We start from the raw sequence: 19,798 nt of genomic DNA, 5'->3' as shown, positions 1-19,798 counted from the left end.
GTTTATCTTATGTCAGCAAGTCTTGAGAATAAATGAAACCATGAAAATGGGAAAATGTATCTAACAAGGATTGCATCTTAAAGAATGTCCATCACTAGGACATGGAAGGTAGAATAATTAAAGAAAACAGGACTAGTTGAGCAGATTAAAAACAATTTTAAAAATCAAACTAAGAAATATCTCAGGGAAAAGGCAGCCAACAGTACCAATTATAATAAACAATCAAAAAGGATAAGAACCAAAAAATTACTGCATTAAGTTTCTATAATAGGCCAGCATGTACCATATAAAGAGATTAGAAAAGACATCCCAATAAACACCATATATGTATTGTCGATTACGTATTATACATTATATTAAGGACAACAATACATTTTTAGGTTATCATTAGTTCTTATTACTCAGAAGTCTTCTGGGCCTAAATGTAGGGCGGACAATTCAAGGCTTACAGCCATGATTATCAAGTTGTTCCTGAGAGCCTTTAATACATTCTGTGTTTGTTGCAATTGTAGTCCAGGACAATATACTACTGTTAGTAAACCAAAAAAGGTAATAAAATCACATCATTAAAAAAGCATCTCGTAGTAACAACACTACTAGCAATTGCAAATATTAACAAAGCTCTTAGTATCATTCAAATGAGGTTAAATTGTCATTGCCCACTGGCAATATACTATATAAAAAACAGAAACAGGAAGTTACAGGTGCACAGTGTAATATTTTACACTATATAGTACAGTATTTTATACTATATTAAAAAACAGGGAAAGGAAGTTACAGAGGTGCACAGACAGGCCACGTAGCTATAAGAACTTGATGTATTGCATTTCCTAACATTTGTGTGGCCTAATTCTCAAACATACCAGTGACAAGGAAGAGAACTTCAGAACTTTCTCTGAAAAAAAGAGGAGAAAAGCTAGTCTTCTGCAAAGACTCAGTTCTGATTTAACGCAATTCGACAGGTATGTATGCAACAATACGTATCTGTTGTATATTGTATACATATCTATATACAATAGATAATTATATATTGTAATATATTGTGTATATATAATAATATATTGAATATATAATGATTATATATTATTACAATATACAATTATATATTGTATATTATATAATATTGTAAAATCATACATTATAATATATAATTATATATTGTAATATATTGTATAGGTAATATATATTTATTTACACAATATACATATTTGTATACAATATTTATATACTGCACAAAATACAAAATGTATACAATATTTATATATTGCACAAAATACAAAATATAAAATGGTTTTAGCCACCTTCTGATACTCTACACCTCACTTTTTAAAAATAAATTTTCCTTTGGTTACAAAAATTTGAACTCCACAGGAAAGTATAAAGAAAATAAAAACCACCCTTAATCCCATCACACAGAAATGAAAACCGTTTTATCTCCTTACAAATTTTTCCCAAGAACACTCACTTTATTTTTACACAAAAATAGTGATCTGACCTTAGCTAGAACACAAACTCTTATAACCTTCAACTGTTTTCCCCCACTTAATACATCAAAGGTCTTTTATTTGGGTTGATATATCCTTTTTAATGGCACTAGTATTTGGCTGTAACACAATTAATACCCCTTGTAAAGAAACATGTACTTTGCTATCAATTTTTTCTATCATAATCAATGCTAAAAAATCCTTCTGTATACATTTTTTTGGTGCTTTCTGATTATTTATTTGGGATAACTTTCCAGAAGTGGAATTCTTACGTCAAAGGATATAAACAGAAAAAACAGAGAACAAAAGAAAGAAGGAAATCAATCAATCCTTTCATGTCTCTGAGTGACAATACAGTGTGGCAGTTATAGATTCAGGCAGGACTGGGATGGCAATTTCACTGAAAGCAACACTAAATAAACTCCTGAGCAAAACACCCAGAAGATGTACACTCCAAACAAAACTGCAGCCATGACCAAAAACAGATCCAGGAAGTAAAAGTCATTCTATCACCTCTACAATTTAAAATATAAAATGACCCTTCATACTCCCTACAGATTTCTAAAATCTTTCCTTATATTTCCAAAGGTCAAATTTTAATGTTAACAACTTTGTGAATAAATAAAAACCACTGATTTGGTATTCTTTAAAATGGTGAATCTCACAGCATGTGAATTCTATCTAAGGAAAAATAGTAAAATGTAAGCCTACAATTTGATGTAGTAAAAGTAGATATCATCACGGGGAATTTCTCTAGGGTAAGGTGAAACAGGTATGAGGATTATAAAAGAAAAAGAACAAAACTATTTCCTAAGTCAAAAAGAAAGACATCTTTTAGTATTTAAAAAAACACCAAAGATTCTGAGAATAATTTTACAGGTAGAATGAGAACAGGTTGTTTGGGAGTTATGCCAAAACAGCTGGAACAAAGCCTAAACTATTATCTCAGGTAAGTTACCTTAGGCAATCCAATCTCATCCATGGCATTCAACCACTGAATCACATTATCAGTGTGTCTAAAGTGGAGGCCAGTAGCCTAGAAAAAAAAAAGAAAATTAGGTTTTGTTGGCTGTACTGAAGCAAATATTACATAAAAACTCTCTTCGCAAAAGTTTCCTCAAGAGATTTGACAAATTCTCCTTAATTTTGAGGTCATTATGCTCACATTCCAATACCAAAAAGCCAAATCCACATCTCAGCTCCTTTCACTTAGGAACCACCTGGAGAGCCTTCTTGTGTATAGTGTGCTCAACAGAACATGTGGTCTTTGGAGTTAAATTATCTTGGATTTAATTACTGGCTTTAGTAATCTACTGGTGACACTGGACAAGCCCCTTCATCCTTGAGAAACAGAGTTTTACCATCCAGAAACAGCTGCTTTGTATGTATAAAAACTAAGTGAGATAATGCACATAAACAAATTAGTATGGTGTCTGAATACACAGAAGATGTTCACAAAATGCTGTATAAAAATACCACGCTGGGACAGTGGCTCATTCCTGTAATCCCAGCACATTGGGAGGCCGAGGTGGATGGATCACCTGAGGTCAGGAGTTTGAGATCAGCCTGGCCAACATGGTGAAACCCCATCTCCACTAAAAATACAAAAATTAGCCGGGTGTGGCGATGGGCACCTGTAATCCCAACTACTCCGGAGGCTGAGGCAGGAGAATCACTTGAACCTGGGAGGCAGAGGTTGCAATGAGAGCCAAGACAGCGCCACTGCACTCCAGCCTAGGCGACAGAATGAGACTCCGTCTCAAAAAAAATCAATCAGGGCTTTCATTCTATATATATAGATATCCCCTCTAAACTTCAACGCCTGCTTTTTTTTTGAAACAGGGCTCCAGTTTGTTGTCCAGGCTGCAGTACACTGGCACAATCGGCTCACTGCAGCCTCACCTCCTGGGCATAAGTGATCTTCTCACCTTTGCCTCCTGAGCAGCTGGGACTACAGGTGCATGTCACCACGCCCATCTAATTGTTTTTCTATTTTTTGTAGAGCGGAGGTTTCACTTTGTTGCCCAGGCTGATCTCAAACTCCTAGACTCAAGTGAGGGCTCCCACCTCAGGCTTCCAAAGTGCTGGGATTACAGGCATGAGGCACTGCACCCAGCCATTTTTTTTCATCGTTGCTGCAGAGTCTCCACTCTCCTTTTACACTATCTGCAAAGTCTCCGCTCTCCTTTTACACTATCTTCCCATTCTGCCTATGGAATAGCTCCAGAGTTGTCTTCAGAATAACTGTGTATTCAAAACTGAGCATAGGGCTGGGCACAGAGGCTCATGCCTGTAATCCTGGCACTTTGAGAGGCCAAGGCAGGAGGATAACTTAAGCCCAGGAGGTGGAGACCAGCCTAGGCAACATAGTGAGACCCCCATCTCTACACTAAAATTTGTTTAAATTAGCCTGGTGTAGTAGCATGCTCCCATAGTCCCAACTACTAGGGAGGCTGAGGTGGGAGGATTGCTTGAGCCTAGGGAGGTCAAGGCTGCAGTGATCCATGATGGCATTACTGCACTCTAGCCTGGATGACACAGCAAGACCCTGTCTCAAAACAAAAAACGAACCAACCAACAGCAAAAAAACCCACTGAACATATAAGTCTTTTTGATTAAGGAAAGTTTCTGTTTTTGATGTTAACTTCGGCTGAGTACCTATACCGTTCCTTGTTTTCCCTTGAATTTAAATGTAAAACATAAAAAATCTTTGACATTGTAGCCTTACTCATTCTGAGTTTGGGCCCAATTATTACAGCTGACCACCCTTACATTTGGTCTTGGTAATGCAATTCTCCACTATCTTTCATAGTCATCCTTTTTCAAATAAGGGTTCACAGGTAACCTCTGTAGACAACAAAATTTGGTCCTTGTCAACATCCCCATTTTTTTGGGGGGGGGAGACAGAGTCTTGCTCTGTTGCCCAGGCTGGAGTGCAGTGGCACTATCTCAGCTCACTGTAACCTCCGCCTCCTGGGTTCCAGTGATTCTCCTGCCTCAGCCTCCGGAGTGGCTGGGATTACAGGTGTGCGCCACCAAGCCTAGCTAATTTTTATATTTTTAGTAGAGATGGGGTTTCACCAAGTTGGCCGGGTTTGTCTTGAACTCCTGACCTCAAGTGATCCGCCCGCCTCAACCTCCCAAAGTGCTGGGATTACAGGCATGAGCCACTGGGCCCAGCCCAACATTCCAACTTAATTAAGCAGTCTTCTTTTTTATAGCACCTTGAGACACAGGAATCAAACCCTCTCACTTATCTCAATTTTCTGAAACTGAATCACTTTCCCATTGTACCTTGAACTCCAGTATCACAGGGTGATGTTTTTTTCATGAAGTTACTTTTGCATTCAATTTGCCAACAAATCTCAGTGCTTAAAATTCATTTCTTTATTTTAAGAGACAGGCGGGAGTGCAGTGGCGCAATATTAACTCCCTACAGCCTCAACCTCCTAGGCTCAAGCAATCCTCTTGCCTCAGTCTCCCAAGTAGCCAGGACTACAGCATGTGCGACCATGTCTGGCTAATTTTTTTTTTTTTGTAAGACAGGGTCTCATTATATTGCCCAGGCTACTCTCAAACTCCTGGTCTTAAGTGATCCTACCACCTTGGCCTTCCAAGTACTGGGATTACAGGTGAGAATCAGTGTGCCCAGCCTAAAATTAGGTGGTTTTTTTTTTTTTTTTTTTTGAGATGGAGTCTCACTCTGGAGTGCAGTGGCATGATCTTGGCTCACTGCAACCTCTGCCTCCCGGGTTCAAGTGATTCTCCTGCCTCTCAGCCTCCTGAGTAGCTGGGATTACAGGCATGCACCACCACACCCAGCTAATTTTTGTATTTTTGGTAGAGACAGGGTTTCACCATGTTGCTCAGGCTGGTCTGGAACTCCTGACCTTGTGATCCGCCCGCCTCAGCCTCCCAAAGTGCTGGGATTACAGGCGTGAGCCACCGCGCCCGGCCCCAAAACTAGATTTAAAGTAGTAATTCCCCTAGTTACTTCTTCTACCTTCTAAAGAATTAAAAAATTCATCTACAACTAGGAAAATTTCTAGACATATAATATCATAAGAATTCTACCAGAAACAAAGACAGCTAAAGTTCTTTTCCTAGTACATATTTTTTTGTGGGGGGACAAGGTCGGGGGAGGTGGGCTTTCCAGATAAATTCTAAAAGAGATGTAATAATATTTTCCTAGTACATATTGCCTTTGCACAAATTTCTCCATTCTGCCAGGAATTTTAACGGCTATAATTTGTTGAGACAAACACACCTTACAGATACTTTTCAATAATCTTACACAAAATAAAACATGCTAACTTTCTCAAGTTGACAGAAATCTAAGCACACAGCAAGGAAGGACTCACCTTGTATCTGGTCTGTTCTCGATCATAGATTTTTTTCAGGGACACTACTTTGGGAGAGAAGAAGTTCCCCAGTTTGGCAAGGTAGACCCCATTCCTAAGCCCCTCCTCCAGTTCTGTGGTGGGAGGCAGATCTTCCCCTAGGCATGCTTCCATCCACCTGCACAAAAGGAGAGAGGATGCAAAAAAAGAAAGGGAAGGTCAGAACTTTTCCTTAGAGATTTTAAGCTTAATTTCCATTCTCCCTAGAGAAGCTTAAACTGAACATAATAGCACTCTTTTACAATCAGTTCCACACATATCCTTACCCTGCCTGGCCCAGTCAGATCTCAGAGGCGGGGAACTTAAGAAAATTGCTGAGCATGAATGCCACTTTCTTCTCCACCCCGCTTTCCTCTGCTGCAGCAACACAGCCAACTGGCTGCCCAGATCCTGACTGCTCCCAGAACCTCAGACCCTTTCCCTCAGTCCTTAAGATACTCTTTAACAAATCCTAAGAAAAGTCATTTGTAACTGAAGCCACCGTTTCAACTGTTCGGAAGCTTAAATTTGTTGCTGACATTCTCTTCCAGTTTCAGAACTCAGAATCCACAGTGAATTTCTAGGTCCAAGTTTTAAGGTTGCTTGGGGGTTATCAAAACAGACTCAATTATTTCAGCTAAAATATTAAAAGAAACTCCTATGGAAGCACTAAATAATGAATTCTGAGATTTTTGGAGGCAGGGAGGAGGTTGTAAAAAGGATAGGAAAAGAAAACCATTTTCCAAAAAGAAAAAGAATAAAACAAAGAAAAAAAGAAAACTGTATTTTCCCCTTCAAATATCTCTTAGGAAATTTCAGGAAAGCCTAAGATAAAACAAAGGAAAGTTTAGTTACATGTATTTTCTACCAACGGAAACATAGGTAACTAAAAATCATTTATGGCAATGGTTTTCTTTTCCCTTTCTTCTTTTTTCTTTTGAGACAAAGTCTCACTCTATGGCCCAGGCTGGAGTGCAGTGGCGTGATCTCAGCTCACTGCAACCTCCGCCTCCCAGGTTCAAGCAATTCTCCTGCCTCAGCCTCCCAAGTAGCTGGGATTACAGGTCTGTGCCACCATACCCGGCTAATTTTTTGGTATTTTTAGTAGAGATGGGGTTTCACCATATTGGTCAGGCTGGTCTTGAACTCCTGACCTCAGGTGATCCACCCACCTCGGCCTCCCAAAATGCTGGGATTACAGGTGTAAGCCACCGTTCCCAGCTCAGTCTTGCTTTTAAATCTACTCTACCTTTAAATTAGCCAGTGTACTCTCTAATACATGAAGCCTGATGGGTATATGAATGGGCCAGATAATTTTCTGGTTGTTTCCTATACTCGATGATAAGCTTCTCTGCTGTCTTTTCTTTCTTTCAAATAGTAGAACTTAAATTGTCAGAAAGGGGAAAAATGAAACAAATGAGTTTTCCAGAAGCGTTGTCATAATAAATTAGATACCAATTTGAAATGGCTACAAAAATCTAAACTATACCTCTATTGAGCCTAAAGAGGCAAAGGGCAATGTGGAAAAGAATGGCAGCTGTCGGGACGGAAAATAGTGTAGTTCAAGGATACATCTCATCTTTTTACTGCTAAAAAGGATGCTGATAAAATCATTCTGGCAAACAACTACTGGCAACTCCAGCTCTCAGGGGACAATCTAACTTGGGTTCTCATTAACAGGGAAAACCTAACAACCTCAGCCTAAGCCAAAAATGCCCTCGAGCACGTAACAGTACCAAAAAAAAGTTACTTATTTTTCTTTTTAAAATGAAGTAAACACACAGGGAAAACTATGGATAGAGAGCACAGTAGATACTTTTGCCTTGAATCAGAGCCAGTTACCAGAGGTATTTAGGTTTTCCCCTTTTCTGAGATTTCTAGACAAAAATAAAAGGAGAGCCCATGGTAACATCTCCCAGCATTCTTTATATTTCCTTTCCCTAGTCCAGCTGCTATAAAACAGTCCTGACTTAGATGTTTCCTATAGCTGGGTAGAATACTCTTCGTATAACACAGGTGTCAGGTCAGAGAAGAAAGGCCAACTGTGATTTGGTGAAAGTGATTAAGTAGAAAGAATGAGCTAGAATAAACAGGGAGGCAAAATACAGTGTTTCTAAACAACTGCTCAAACCTGAAGCTGTCCTCTGAGTCACCTCACCACACATGTGGCTTGCCCACCAATCTGAGCTATTTCACAATGGAGTAGCACCTGGTTTGTTTATAAACTAAATCAGGACTAGGTAGGACGCGGTGGCTCACACCTGTAATCCCAGCACTTTGGGAGGCCAAGGCAGGCCGAACACTTGAGGTCAGGAGTTCCAGACCAGCCTGGACAACATAGCGAAACCCCATCTCTACTAAAAATACAAAAATTAGCCAGCGTGGTGGTGTGCACCTATAGACTCAGATACTTGGGAGGCTAAGACAGGAGGATCACTTTAACCTGGGAGGTAGAAGCTGCAGTGAGTTGAGATGGTGGCACTGCACTCTAGCTGGGGTGACAACGTGAAACCCTGTCACAAACGAACAAATCAGGACCAAACTGCTTTGAAAAGTAAAGTGCCATGTTAACATTTTTAATGTTAGCAGAAGTTTAGATTCTACTCGAATTCCAAGATGACACAACAAACACTTCTTTCAGTCTTTCTCTACAGCTCACATGAGATTCGCCCTTCTTCCACTAAATCACAGAATCAGAAAATGTGGCAGCCAGGAAGCAAATGCACTTCTAGGGAAAATCCCTTTGTTTGTTTTTAATATAATATATATCTAAAAATGGCCAGGCACAGTAGCTCACGCCTGTAATCCCAGCACTTTGGGAGGCCAAGGCAGGAGGATTGCTTGAGCCCAAGAGTTCAGGACCAGCCTGGCAACACAGCCAGACCCTGTCTCTACAAAAAATTTAAAAATTAGCCAGGCGTGGTGGCACGTGCCTGTAGTCCTAGCTACTTGAGAGGCTGCAGCAGGAGGACTGTTTGAGCCCAGGAGGTCAAGGTTGCAGTGAGTTATGATCATGCCACCGTACTGCAACCTGGGCAACAGAGCAAAACTCTGTCTCAAAAAAGAAAAAAGAAAAAAAAATATATATATATATATATATATTCATATATATGAATGAGACAATTATTAAACATTTCTGAAATGTTTATATTTTCCATGTTATTACATAGTTTCTGAAGACTTTAAGTTTACATAAAAATTTAACCAAGTCCTTAATCAGTCACCTATGTTAGACATTTATGTCATTTCTAAATGTTTTCAACAATTAAATAATAGTGCAAGGAATATCTGTGTGCACAGTATTCTTCTTTATTTAGAATTAATTCCTCAGGAAAGGTCCTTAGAAGTACAACTCCAAAATTAAAAATATAAACATTGAAAATGAATCTAACTGGCCATAAGCCTGCTCAGAGGCTAAGAATCTATTTGCACTTCCCCCCATTTACAAATAAGAATGAGGCTGATCCAAGGTCATCCAATAGCTAGTGGCAAAGATGGAATAACAAGACTGATTTCTAGGTTTAGAATCCTCCTCACAATATCACTGTTGCTTGCATTATATCACCTGAAAAGCCAAAAAGGGTTGAGCTCCACAGGCTGTCTAAACAGGGAAAAATCTCAGAACTACCAAGAAGAAAAAAGGCTGGTATCTCTCCACATTCTGCCTACTATTTAAAAATTAAAGGTATTTTAGCTTAACTAAATCCACCAGTGATTCTCAACTTAGACACAAAACTTTTCTTATAAAACTTAAATATTTAGAACTGGTTAAGTTTGAGGCCGGGCGCGGTGGCTCACACCCTGTAATCCCAGCACTTTGGGAGGCTGAGGCGGGCGGATCACGAGCTCAGGAGATCAAGACCATGGTGAAACCCCGTCTCTACTAAAAATACAAAAAATTAGCTGGGCGCAGTGGTGGGCGCCTGTAGTCCCAGCTACTCGGGAGGCTGAGGCAGGAGAATGGCGTGAACCCGGCAGGCGGAGCTTGTAGTGAGCCAAGATTGTGCCACTGCACTCCAGCCTGGGCGACAGAGCGAGACTCTCTCAAAAAAAAAAAAAAAAAAAGAACTGGTTAAGTTTGGCAGGGTGCAGTGGTTCACGCCTGTAATCCCAGCACTTTGTGAGGCCAACACGGGTGGATCACTTGAGGTCAGGAATTGGAGAACAACCTGGCCAACAGGGTGAAACCCCGTCTCTACAAAAAATACAAAAATTAGCCAGGTGTGGTGGAGTATGCCTGTAATCCCAGCCACTACTTGCAAAACTGAGGCATGAGCTGAGATTGCATCACTGCACTCCAGCCTGGGCAACAGCAGAGCAAGTCTCTGTCTTAAAAGACAAACAAACCAATCTGGCTGAATTCATTCTCCTACTGAATACTGTGTTCCAAGTATGGTCTGACCAGCCTGAAATGGAACAGGACTATCACCTTCTTCATTATGACACTCCATAACCACAAAGCGTCAGCTTAAATTATTTTATTACACTTTTTCAATCAACAGAGACTCCTTTTTTCCCCGAATGTAGAGCTGCTAAACCATATCTCTAGCTTTTTTTTTTTGAAACGGAGTCTCGCTCTGTTGCCCAGGCTGAAGTGCAGTGGCATGATCTCAGCTCACTGCAACCTCCATCTCCCAGGTTCAAGCAATTCTCCTGCCTCAGCCACCCAAGTGGCTGGGATTACAGGCTTGTGCCACCACACCCGGCTAATTTTTATACTTTTAGTAGAGATGGGGTTTCACTATGTGGGCCAGGTTGGTCCTGAACTCCTGACCTCAGGTGATCTACCAGCCTCGGCCTCCCAAAGTGCTGGGATTACAGGCATGAGCCACCACGCCCGGCCTCTAGCTTTTTTATAAATTTAGCTTTATGAAGACTTTATTAAAAAAAATTTTTTTTGAGATGGAGTCTCACTTAGTCACCCAGGCTAGAGTGCAATGGCACGATCTCAGCTCACTGCAACCTCCACCTCCCGGGTTCAAGCAATTCTCCTGTCTCCTCTGGGGTAGCTGGGATTACAGGTGTGCATCAGCACGCCCGGCTAGTTTTTGTATTTCTTAGCAGAGATGGGGTTTCACCATGTTGGCCAGGCTGGCCTTGAACTCCTGACCTCAAGTGATCTGCCCACCTTGGCCTCCCAAAGTGCTGGGATTATAGGCGTGAGCCACTGTGCCCAGCCTATAAAGACATTTAAAAATAAAACTATGGCTGAGGTGGGAGGGTTGCCTGAGTCTGTGAGTTTGAGGATGCAGTGAGCAGTGATCATACCACTGCATTCCCAGTCTGGGCGACAGAGTGAAACTCTTGTCTCAAAATCAATCAATCGATGCACAAAAGAAAAATCATTGGCCAACACAACTTTTTACCAATTCTCATGTTTAACCCTGTCCTAGCAATAATCATAGAATCTCAAGGATGGAAGGCTCATTAAAGATCTTTCAGCCCATCTCAATTCCTCCACTCCCCTCACATGTTCTACTCCATCCCCAATTTGATACCTTAATGTTCCCAAAACATCTCAGCCAAATCAAGAAGCAGGCTGAACCTGAATGCTGACAGAGAATCAAACACTCAAGGTAACCCAGTTCATTTCTGGACTCCAGTAGTCAGAAAGTTTTTGTTAAGCCTGCATCAATTCTCTACTGGCACCCTAAGCTGCCTCCTGGAGCAAGAGAACGTAAAAATAAAAGCATAATGTGAGTAGCACTGGCCATGGACTTGGAAAGATCTGGTTCTATGTCCTGTCTCTGGCACTTACCAAGAAAGACAGTAAGCCACTTAACCAGTTCTTTCACTTGTTAAAAAAGGCTAACAGTATCTTCCAAGGTTTGTCATTGAGGATTAAATAAGATTGCAAGTGAAATATAGAGCTAGCACAGTGCTTGGCTGAGTATTGAAAAAAATATTTGTGCCTTTCCTCCTATCCCCTCATGACGAGTCACATGCTGACAATTCCATAAGTAAAATGATTCCAGCTCCTTCAAGCACTAGTCATAAAAACAGAACAATAATAGCACCTACCCACAGAATGTTTTTGAGGATTAAAGAGATGATAGTACATATAAAATACTAAGAACAGTGCCTGGTACAGAGTAAGTACTCAAAACGTTACCAGGTATTATATTAGCAGTGTTAGACATCATCTCTGCCCCCTCACGTTTTTGCTCATCTCTGAACATTCTCCAACTGAATACTGTGTTCCAGGTATGGTCTGACCAGCCTGAAATGGAACAGGACTATCATCTTCTTCATTCTGACATTGCATAACCACAAAGCCTCAGAATAAATTATTTTATTATGCTTTTTCAATCAACACAGACTCGTTTTTCCCCGAATATAGAGCTGCTAAACTTTATCTCTACAATTCCATATTTAAATCATTATTTGCACCCATCTCCACAAACATATCTTCATGACAGACTCGACCAAAACCACAAGTAGAGTTCTGCAACAAAACTCTTATATTTTTTATGTTTTTCACAAGAGGTGTAACAAGCAGACAGCAGGGTTCTTAATCTCTCCTCTCACATGGGATATTAAATATAAATATTCAATATTTTCTCTTCAAGTTTAACCCCAGAACTGCTTTAGCAAATCTCACTCAAATGCAAAATTTTTAAAAAGGTGATGTCAGATCTGAAACACAATTACTAAACAGGAAAGAAGTAACATAAAATGACTCACTTTTAATATAAATGACACTTAAAAAATAATCTTCACACCATCTAGCAGACATCAAGCCAAATACTTTACATGCATTATTATCTCAATCTTTGCAGCAACCTCTGAAATATTATTGTAATTATTTTACAGATAAACTGTGGGTTCCAAAAAGTATATTCCAAGATTATCTGGCAAGTAAGCTCTCATTTGAACCCAAGTCGGTGTGATTCTGAAGCCCTTACTCTGTTTTGTTTTTTTCTTTTCTTTTTTGAGACAGGGTCTGTGCAGTGGTGTGGTCATGGCTCACTGCAGCCTTGACTTCCAGGGTTCAAGCGATTCTCTGGATCCTCCTACCTAGCCTCTCAAGAAGCTGGGGTCACAAGCACGTGCCACAACACCTGGCTAATTTTTGCCCTTTTTTTGTAGAGAAAGGGTTGCACCATGTTACCCAGGGTGGTCCAAACTCCTGGGCTCAAGCCATCCACCTGCCTTACCTTCCCAAAGTGCTGGGATTACAGGCGTGAGCCATAGATCCAGCATGAAGCTAATACTCTTAATTGCTACAGGATACTTCCTCCTTCAACAATAACAACAGCTACCACCTACTGAACATTCCCTTACAAATGCTCAAGTTCTGAAATTGGGCTTCCTGAAGTATCCCACACCACAATATATAACCTCATTAACAACCCTTACAGAAGTAAGGGAGAGGCCTAGTATTACACATTGGTGAAGCTGATACAATTAGTACAAAAATGAATGCTTATACAAAAGGCTGTCTTTAATTACACAGTCTTTTTATTTTTTTTGAGACAGTGTCTTGCTCTGCCACTCAGTCTGGAGTTCAGTGGCCCAATCACGGCTCGCTGTGGCCTCAACCTCCTGGGCTCAGTGATCCTCCCACCTCAGCCTCCTGAGTAGCTGAAACCACAGGTGTGTACCACCACACAAGGCTAATTTTTAAAATTATTTGTAGAGGCAGCAACTCCCTATGTTGCTCAGGCTGGTCTCGAACTCCTGGGCTCAAGGGATCCTTCCACCTCAGCCTCCCAAAGTGCAAGGATTATAGGCTTGAGCCACTGTGCTCGGCCTACATAGTAATTCTTATATCCTTTCATATTTATTCTATTTTTTAAAGTTTTGTTTTCTAAGTGTTTTAAGTCAATTCCTCAAAAAAAAAAAAAAAGTTTCTATTCTGACACCCACATATTCATTCAGGAAATATTTCGAACTGACTACTCTGTGCAACACTTACCAGTGGTATAACGTTGTGCTGAATACCAGTCCCCACCTTCAAGGGAATTACTCTCTGGTAACAGTTATAATTAAACAGCTAGCTACAATAGATGATATTTGAACTAGGCTTTGCTCAAATAAATTCTATTTAGAGTAGTGAAAAATGGGAAAAGGAGACATGTAACATAAAGGAATGGCATAAAAATACCTAGGAATCCAACTTACAAGGGATGTGAAGGACCTCTTCAAGGAGAACTACAAACCACTGCTCAGTGAAATAAAAGAGGACACAAACAAATGGAAAAACATTCCATGCTCATGGATAGGAAGAATCAATATCGTGAAAATGGCCATACTGCTCAAGGTAATTTATAGATTTAATGCCATCCCCATCAAGCTACCAATTACTTTCTTCACAGAATTGGAAAAAACTACTTTAAAGTTCATATGGAACCAAAAAAGAGCCCACATTGCCAAGACAATCCTAAGCCAAAAGAACAAAGCTGGAGGCATCATGCTACCTGACTTCAAGCTATACTACAAGGCTACAGTAACCAAAACAGCATGGTATTGGTACCAAAACAGAAATATAGACCAATGGAACAGAACAGAGCCCTCAGAAATAATACCACATATCCACAACCATCTGATCTTTGACAAACCTGACAAAAACAAGAAATGGGGAAAGGATTCCCCATTTAATAAATGGTGCTGGGAAAACTGGCTAGCCATATGTAGAAAGCTGAAACTGGATCCCTTCCTTACACCTTATACAAAAATTAATTCAAGATGGATTAAAGACTTAAATATTAGATCTAAAACCGTAAAAACCCTAGAAGAAAGCCTAGGCAATACCATTCAGGACATAGGCATGGGCAAGGACTTCATGTCTAAAACACCAAAAGCAATGGCAACAAAAGCCAAAATTGAGAAATGGGATCTAATTAAACTAAAGAGCTTCTGCACAGCAAAAGAAACTACCATCAAGAGTGAACAGGCAACCTATACAGAATAGGAGAAAATTTTTGCAATCTACTCATCTGACAAAGGGCTAATATCCAGAATCTACAAAGAACTCAAACAAATTTACAAGAAACAAACAACTCCATCACAAAGTAGGTGAAGGATATGAAGACACTTTGCAAAAGAAGACATTCATGCAGCCAACAGACACATGAAAAAATGATTATCACTGGCCATCAGAGAAATGCAAATCAAAACCACAATGAGATACCATCTCACACCAGTTAGAATGGTGATCATTAAAAAGTCAGGAAACAGGCCAGGCATGGTGGCTTACACCTGTAATCCCAGCACTTTAGGAGGCCGAGGCGGGTGGATCATGAGGTCAGGAGATTGAGACCATCCTGGCTAACACGGTGAAACCCCATCTCTACTAAAAATACAAAAAATTAGCTGGGTGTGGTGGCGGGCGCCTGTAATCCCAGCTACTTGGGAGGCTGAGGCAGGAGAATGGCATGAACCCAGGAGGTGGAGCTTGCAGTGAGCCAAGATTGCGCCACTGCACTCCAGCCTGGGCGACAGAGCAAGACTCCATCTCAAAAAAAAAAAAAAAAAAAAAAAAAAAAGTCAGGAAACAACAGGTGCTGGAGAGGATGTGGAGAAATGGGAACACTTTTACACTGTTGGTGGGACTGTAAACTGGTTCAACCATTGTGGAAGAAAGTGTGGCGATTCCTCAAGGATCTAGAACTAGAAATACCATTTGACCCAGCCATCCCATTACTGGGTATATACCCAAAGGATTATAAATCATGCTGCTATAAAAACACATGCACACGTATGTTTATTGCAGCACTATTCACAATAGCAAAGACTTGGAACCAACCCAAATGTCCATCAATGATAGACTGGATTAAGAAAATGTGGCACATATACACCATGGAATACTATGAAGCCATAAAAAAGGATGAGTTCGTGTCCTTTGTAGGGACATGGATGAAGCTGGAAACCATCATTCTCAGCAAACTATCGCAGGGATAAAAAACCAAACACCGCATGTTCTCACTCATAGGTGGGAATTGAACAATGAGAACACTTGGACACAGGAAGGGGAACATCACACACCGGGGCCTGTCGTGGGGTAGGGGGAGCGGGGAGGGATAGCATTAGGAGATATACCTAATGCTAAATGACGAGTTAATGGGTGCAGCACACCAACATGGCACATGTATACATATGTAACAAACATGCACGTTGTGCACATGTACCCTGGAACTTAAAGTATAATAAAATTTAAAAAAATTAAAAAAACAAAACAAAACAAAACAGAAGGAACGGCATAAACAAAGGACAAAAAAAGACTGAAAACAAATGGCACATTCAGGGAATGGTAAGTCACTATGGTAGAGAAGTAGGTGTAAAAGTATCTCGGTTAGTAATTTAACCTGCAGGAATAGGAGCCATGAGACGTTTTCAAGTAGACTTAGAAGGAGAACCTGCACAGCAGCATGGACGACAGATACAAGGGAGAAATATTAGGCAACCATTTCAGTAATCCAGGTGAGTGGTAATACAGTCTTTAACTGGGACAATGGTGGAAAGAGAATGATTAACAATTACAAAGGTAGAACTGACCCCATTTGACAATCTTAGATGAGGGACGGGGATTAGAAGGGCAGTGGGAAAGATGCGAAATCTCACAGATGACTGAAAAGGCGGGGGGCATGGAGGGTGGGGAAGCAGTTAGCTCCAGACCTCATGGTTCACAACTAACATTAAACACCAAATGGATTAGAGAATTTTTTAAAAAAGAAAAAATAGTTATACACTCTTAAAATGAGAAAGAAGTTTACAAAGACAACTACAGAAGCAGAAATCAGAAAGGAAAAGATAAATTGGCTAGTGTTTAAACTTGTGTAAGGCCATTTTTAAAAAACTAAATAAAACTTTAACAGAAAAGGTTACTGGAGGAAAGAAATCACAACATATAACAAAGAGCTAACAATATTCTATAATCTTTATATGTATATGCATTTTGAACACTTGAAATAAAATGGCAAACATTTCCCTAGAAAAATATTCTAGAAACACAAATGAAAAAATTCATAAAATATACAGATAGCCAGTAATTTATATGAAAATTTCTCAGTCTTACTACTAAGCAAATCTTACTACCAAAGCAATGCAAATTAAAGTAACAATATCACCATCTTCAGCTATCAGACTGGCAAAGATTTTTAAAAATAACTTACTGTTGTCCAGTGTGTCGGGAAACCCCACATTCTAACACACAATTCTAGGAGAAAATCTGGCACCATATACCATCTACAGCAAACTTACAAACACTTCTATAAAAGGAAAAAAGAGAAGGTTTTTTTCTTATTTTTAAAAGATGATTTGGTGACTTGTGGCATGGATGACTACATAAAAGATGATGCCATTAAACAAGACTGGGGACACCCACAAAAGCCGGAGAGGATAAGCAATTCATGGTTGAAACATGTTCAGCTTGAAATGTCAATGGGACATCCAGACAGTGGCATCTTGCAGGCAGTTGGAAACACAGGTCTCAGGAGGGAGACCTGTTGCTGAAGACCTAAATCTGGAAAATGGCACCACAAGAGTAGATAAGCCCACAGAGAAAGAGGCTGTGGAGAAAAATGTAAAAGCTGAAGCACTGTGCCTCAGAGAACACCAACATTTAAGAGGTGAAAGAGACAAAGATAGTGTCTGTGATCAAGTTAAGAACCAGGAGAGAATCACACAATGGCGATGAAGGAAGGAAAAAAATCAGCAAACTGGTAGAGGTCACCAGCTTTCAATGCTGCAGAGAGGAGGGTGGTGAAGAGAAAAGGATGTGGCACACAAGCAAGAAGGTCATCTTTGGCTCCCGTAAGGGGAGTCTCAGTGGAGTGGTGACATAGGAGCCCAATTAAAATAACTAGAAAAGTAACTAAAAGTAGGAAAGAGAGGTAGCAAATGTAGGCTTCTTTTTCTAATTTTTATTTTATTATTATTATTTTTTATAGCGAAGACAAGGTTTCACTATGTTGTCCAGGCTGGTATGGAACTCCTGAACTCAAGAGATTCTTGACTTCCAACCCCCAATTCCCTCCCCGCCCCCTTCTCCACCTCCCAAAGTACTGGGATTACAGGCATGAGTCACTGCACCCAGCCTACTTCTTTTTCTAGAAGTGTTAACAAGGGAAGAGGAAAAACTAGGGGGAACGGAGGAGTTAGTCTGAGATGGTGACATGTCCTGGGAAAGTATCTTTTTTTTTTTTAATGATTGTGGAAAAAGCATATTTTTATAGTCTGCAAGAAAAGAACACGTGAAGGAGGGGCTAAAGATACAGGAATAAGAACAAAAGAAAGCAAGGTTCTGAAGAGCAGAGGCGGCAGCCAGCTACAGAAAGGAATATACCCCACCTCTTCCCTGAGATAAGAGGGAAGGTCATAAGAACAACCAAGAATGACATGTTATCCAGCTAACTTCTCTGAGCTTCCATTTCCCATATATAAAGCAGGATTAGCGACACACCAAACTTCATAAGGTTGTTGTAAGGATTAAATGAGATGATATATACCAAATACTAGTGATCACCTGGAGTCCACTAAGGAGACCATCCAGAGGCAAAACTTCTTATCTGAGGAATTTAGAAGTAATTAGACTTCCCTATTATCTAAAATCAGCACCTGGTTCCAGCTCTCTTTTCAACCTAAAATTTGTAAGCAACTAGACTTTCTATACATCTCTGGAATGCCATGCCGAAACTCACTGTGCAACCCTTGCTGACATCATGTCTAAAAATGTAATCATTTATCACGACCTATGTGGCTAATATGGTCCAAATTACCCTTAAGCTCCTGCTTTAAGTTCCATAAATAACCCTAAGGAAAAATCCACTGTGAGCTCAGTTCTCTCTTGCTGAGGCATTCTTCTGCAGAGTTCCTTCTTTCTAATAAAACTTTCCTTTTTCAAACCTATACTGCTGTCAGTAAATTCTTCCTACCCACATGTGAGTTGACTACTTTCCAATGCCAGGGCTCTGACACCTCACCCGGCAACTAGTAGTAGGCTCTAAATAATGATAGCTATGTATATGTGTATGTATATATGAGTGTGGGGGTGAAATGGTTAGATCCAGAAATAAACCTGCTAATGGAGTCTGACACTCCATGATTTACGTAATACCTGTCTATCCTGTCTTACTGATAATGATAACATTTTTCAAAGGGAGTAAATACTTGGCCCTACCCACTCTACACTCAGCAAGACAAATAAGTAACTATACTGAGAACTCAACTGTGGTAAACCTTAAAACAAGCCCAGACTAAGAGCATATGTAGAAAAGAGTAAGGGTGGAAATCTGAATTAGGGGTCTGTGGAGAGGAAACCAGTTGAACAAGTTTTGCAGAGCACATGACTTCAGTGGTTTCCCAGCTCTGTGCAATACAGAAGGGGAACATACCAATGCCGGAACTGACCACTTCAAGCCATTGAGATTCAGTTCCTCCAGAACAGCTCCTCTGGTACCACACCCATCTTGCACAGCAAATATACCCAAATGCCAGGGTTACTCTATGCTAAAAACCTCCCAAATTTGGCTGTCTTTCTCTACAATTAGGATTCTACTAAACCACTAACACTTCTGAGCACCACCTAGGCATTGGAAACAGCCTAGAAATTTCCATATGGTAATGGTAAATCTAAGTCTTGAGAGAAAGGAATGCAGAGTATTCCATAAAGCATTCTTCACCATACGCAGAAAGAGGGGAATCAAGATGACTTCCCAGAGAAAATGGTATTGATTTTATAGGTCTTGAAAGACTTGTGGTATGTGCTGATAAGGGAGAATACGTCAGGCCAAGGGCAGAGAATGTGCAGACCCTTGGAAGGATTTACACAGGAACTAAAGAATAAGATTTAATTCAAAAGACCATTCTGAGCAGTTGTACATTAGGAGAAGGGGCTAGAGAGAAGTGAGGAGACACTAAAGAAAGTATTGCAGTAATCCAGCCAACGAACAAAAAAGGCTTGTTTTCCAAACCATAGAGGCAAAATGAGAAATC

The 19,798-nt window shown here is 40.2% G+C and overlaps 1 protein-coding gene across 1 annotated transcript in view; it reads right to left on the bottom strand.

Annotated features, from left to right (window-relative positions):
- The window catches only part of IQGAP1 (IQ motif containing GTPase activating protein 1), a 112,849-nt gene that overhangs the window by 69,112 nt on the left and 23,939 nt on the right, over window positions 1–19,798 (bottom strand). Inside the window, exons 3-4 of the mRNA XM_003268502.3 lie at window positions 5,846–6,002; window positions 2,443–2,520 (exon numbers count right to left, since the gene is read on the bottom strand). Of these exons, the coding sequence (XP_003268550.1) occupies window positions 2,443–2,520; window positions 5,846–6,002 (235 nt within the window). The remainder of the gene's footprint in view (window positions 1–2,442; window positions 2,521–5,845; window positions 6,003–19,798) is intronic.

The sequence above is a fragment of the Nomascus leucogenys genome, chromosome 6 (genome assembly GCF_006542625.1).
Source record: "Nomascus leucogenys isolate Asia chromosome 6, Asia_NLE_v1, whole genome shotgun sequence".
In the NCBI taxonomy this organism is placed as follows: Eukaryota; Metazoa; Chordata; class Mammalia; order Primates; family Hylobatidae; genus Nomascus; species Nomascus leucogenys.
Note: the sequence above shows the minus strand (reverse complement) of the source record. Positions and strands in the feature narration are given on the sequence as shown.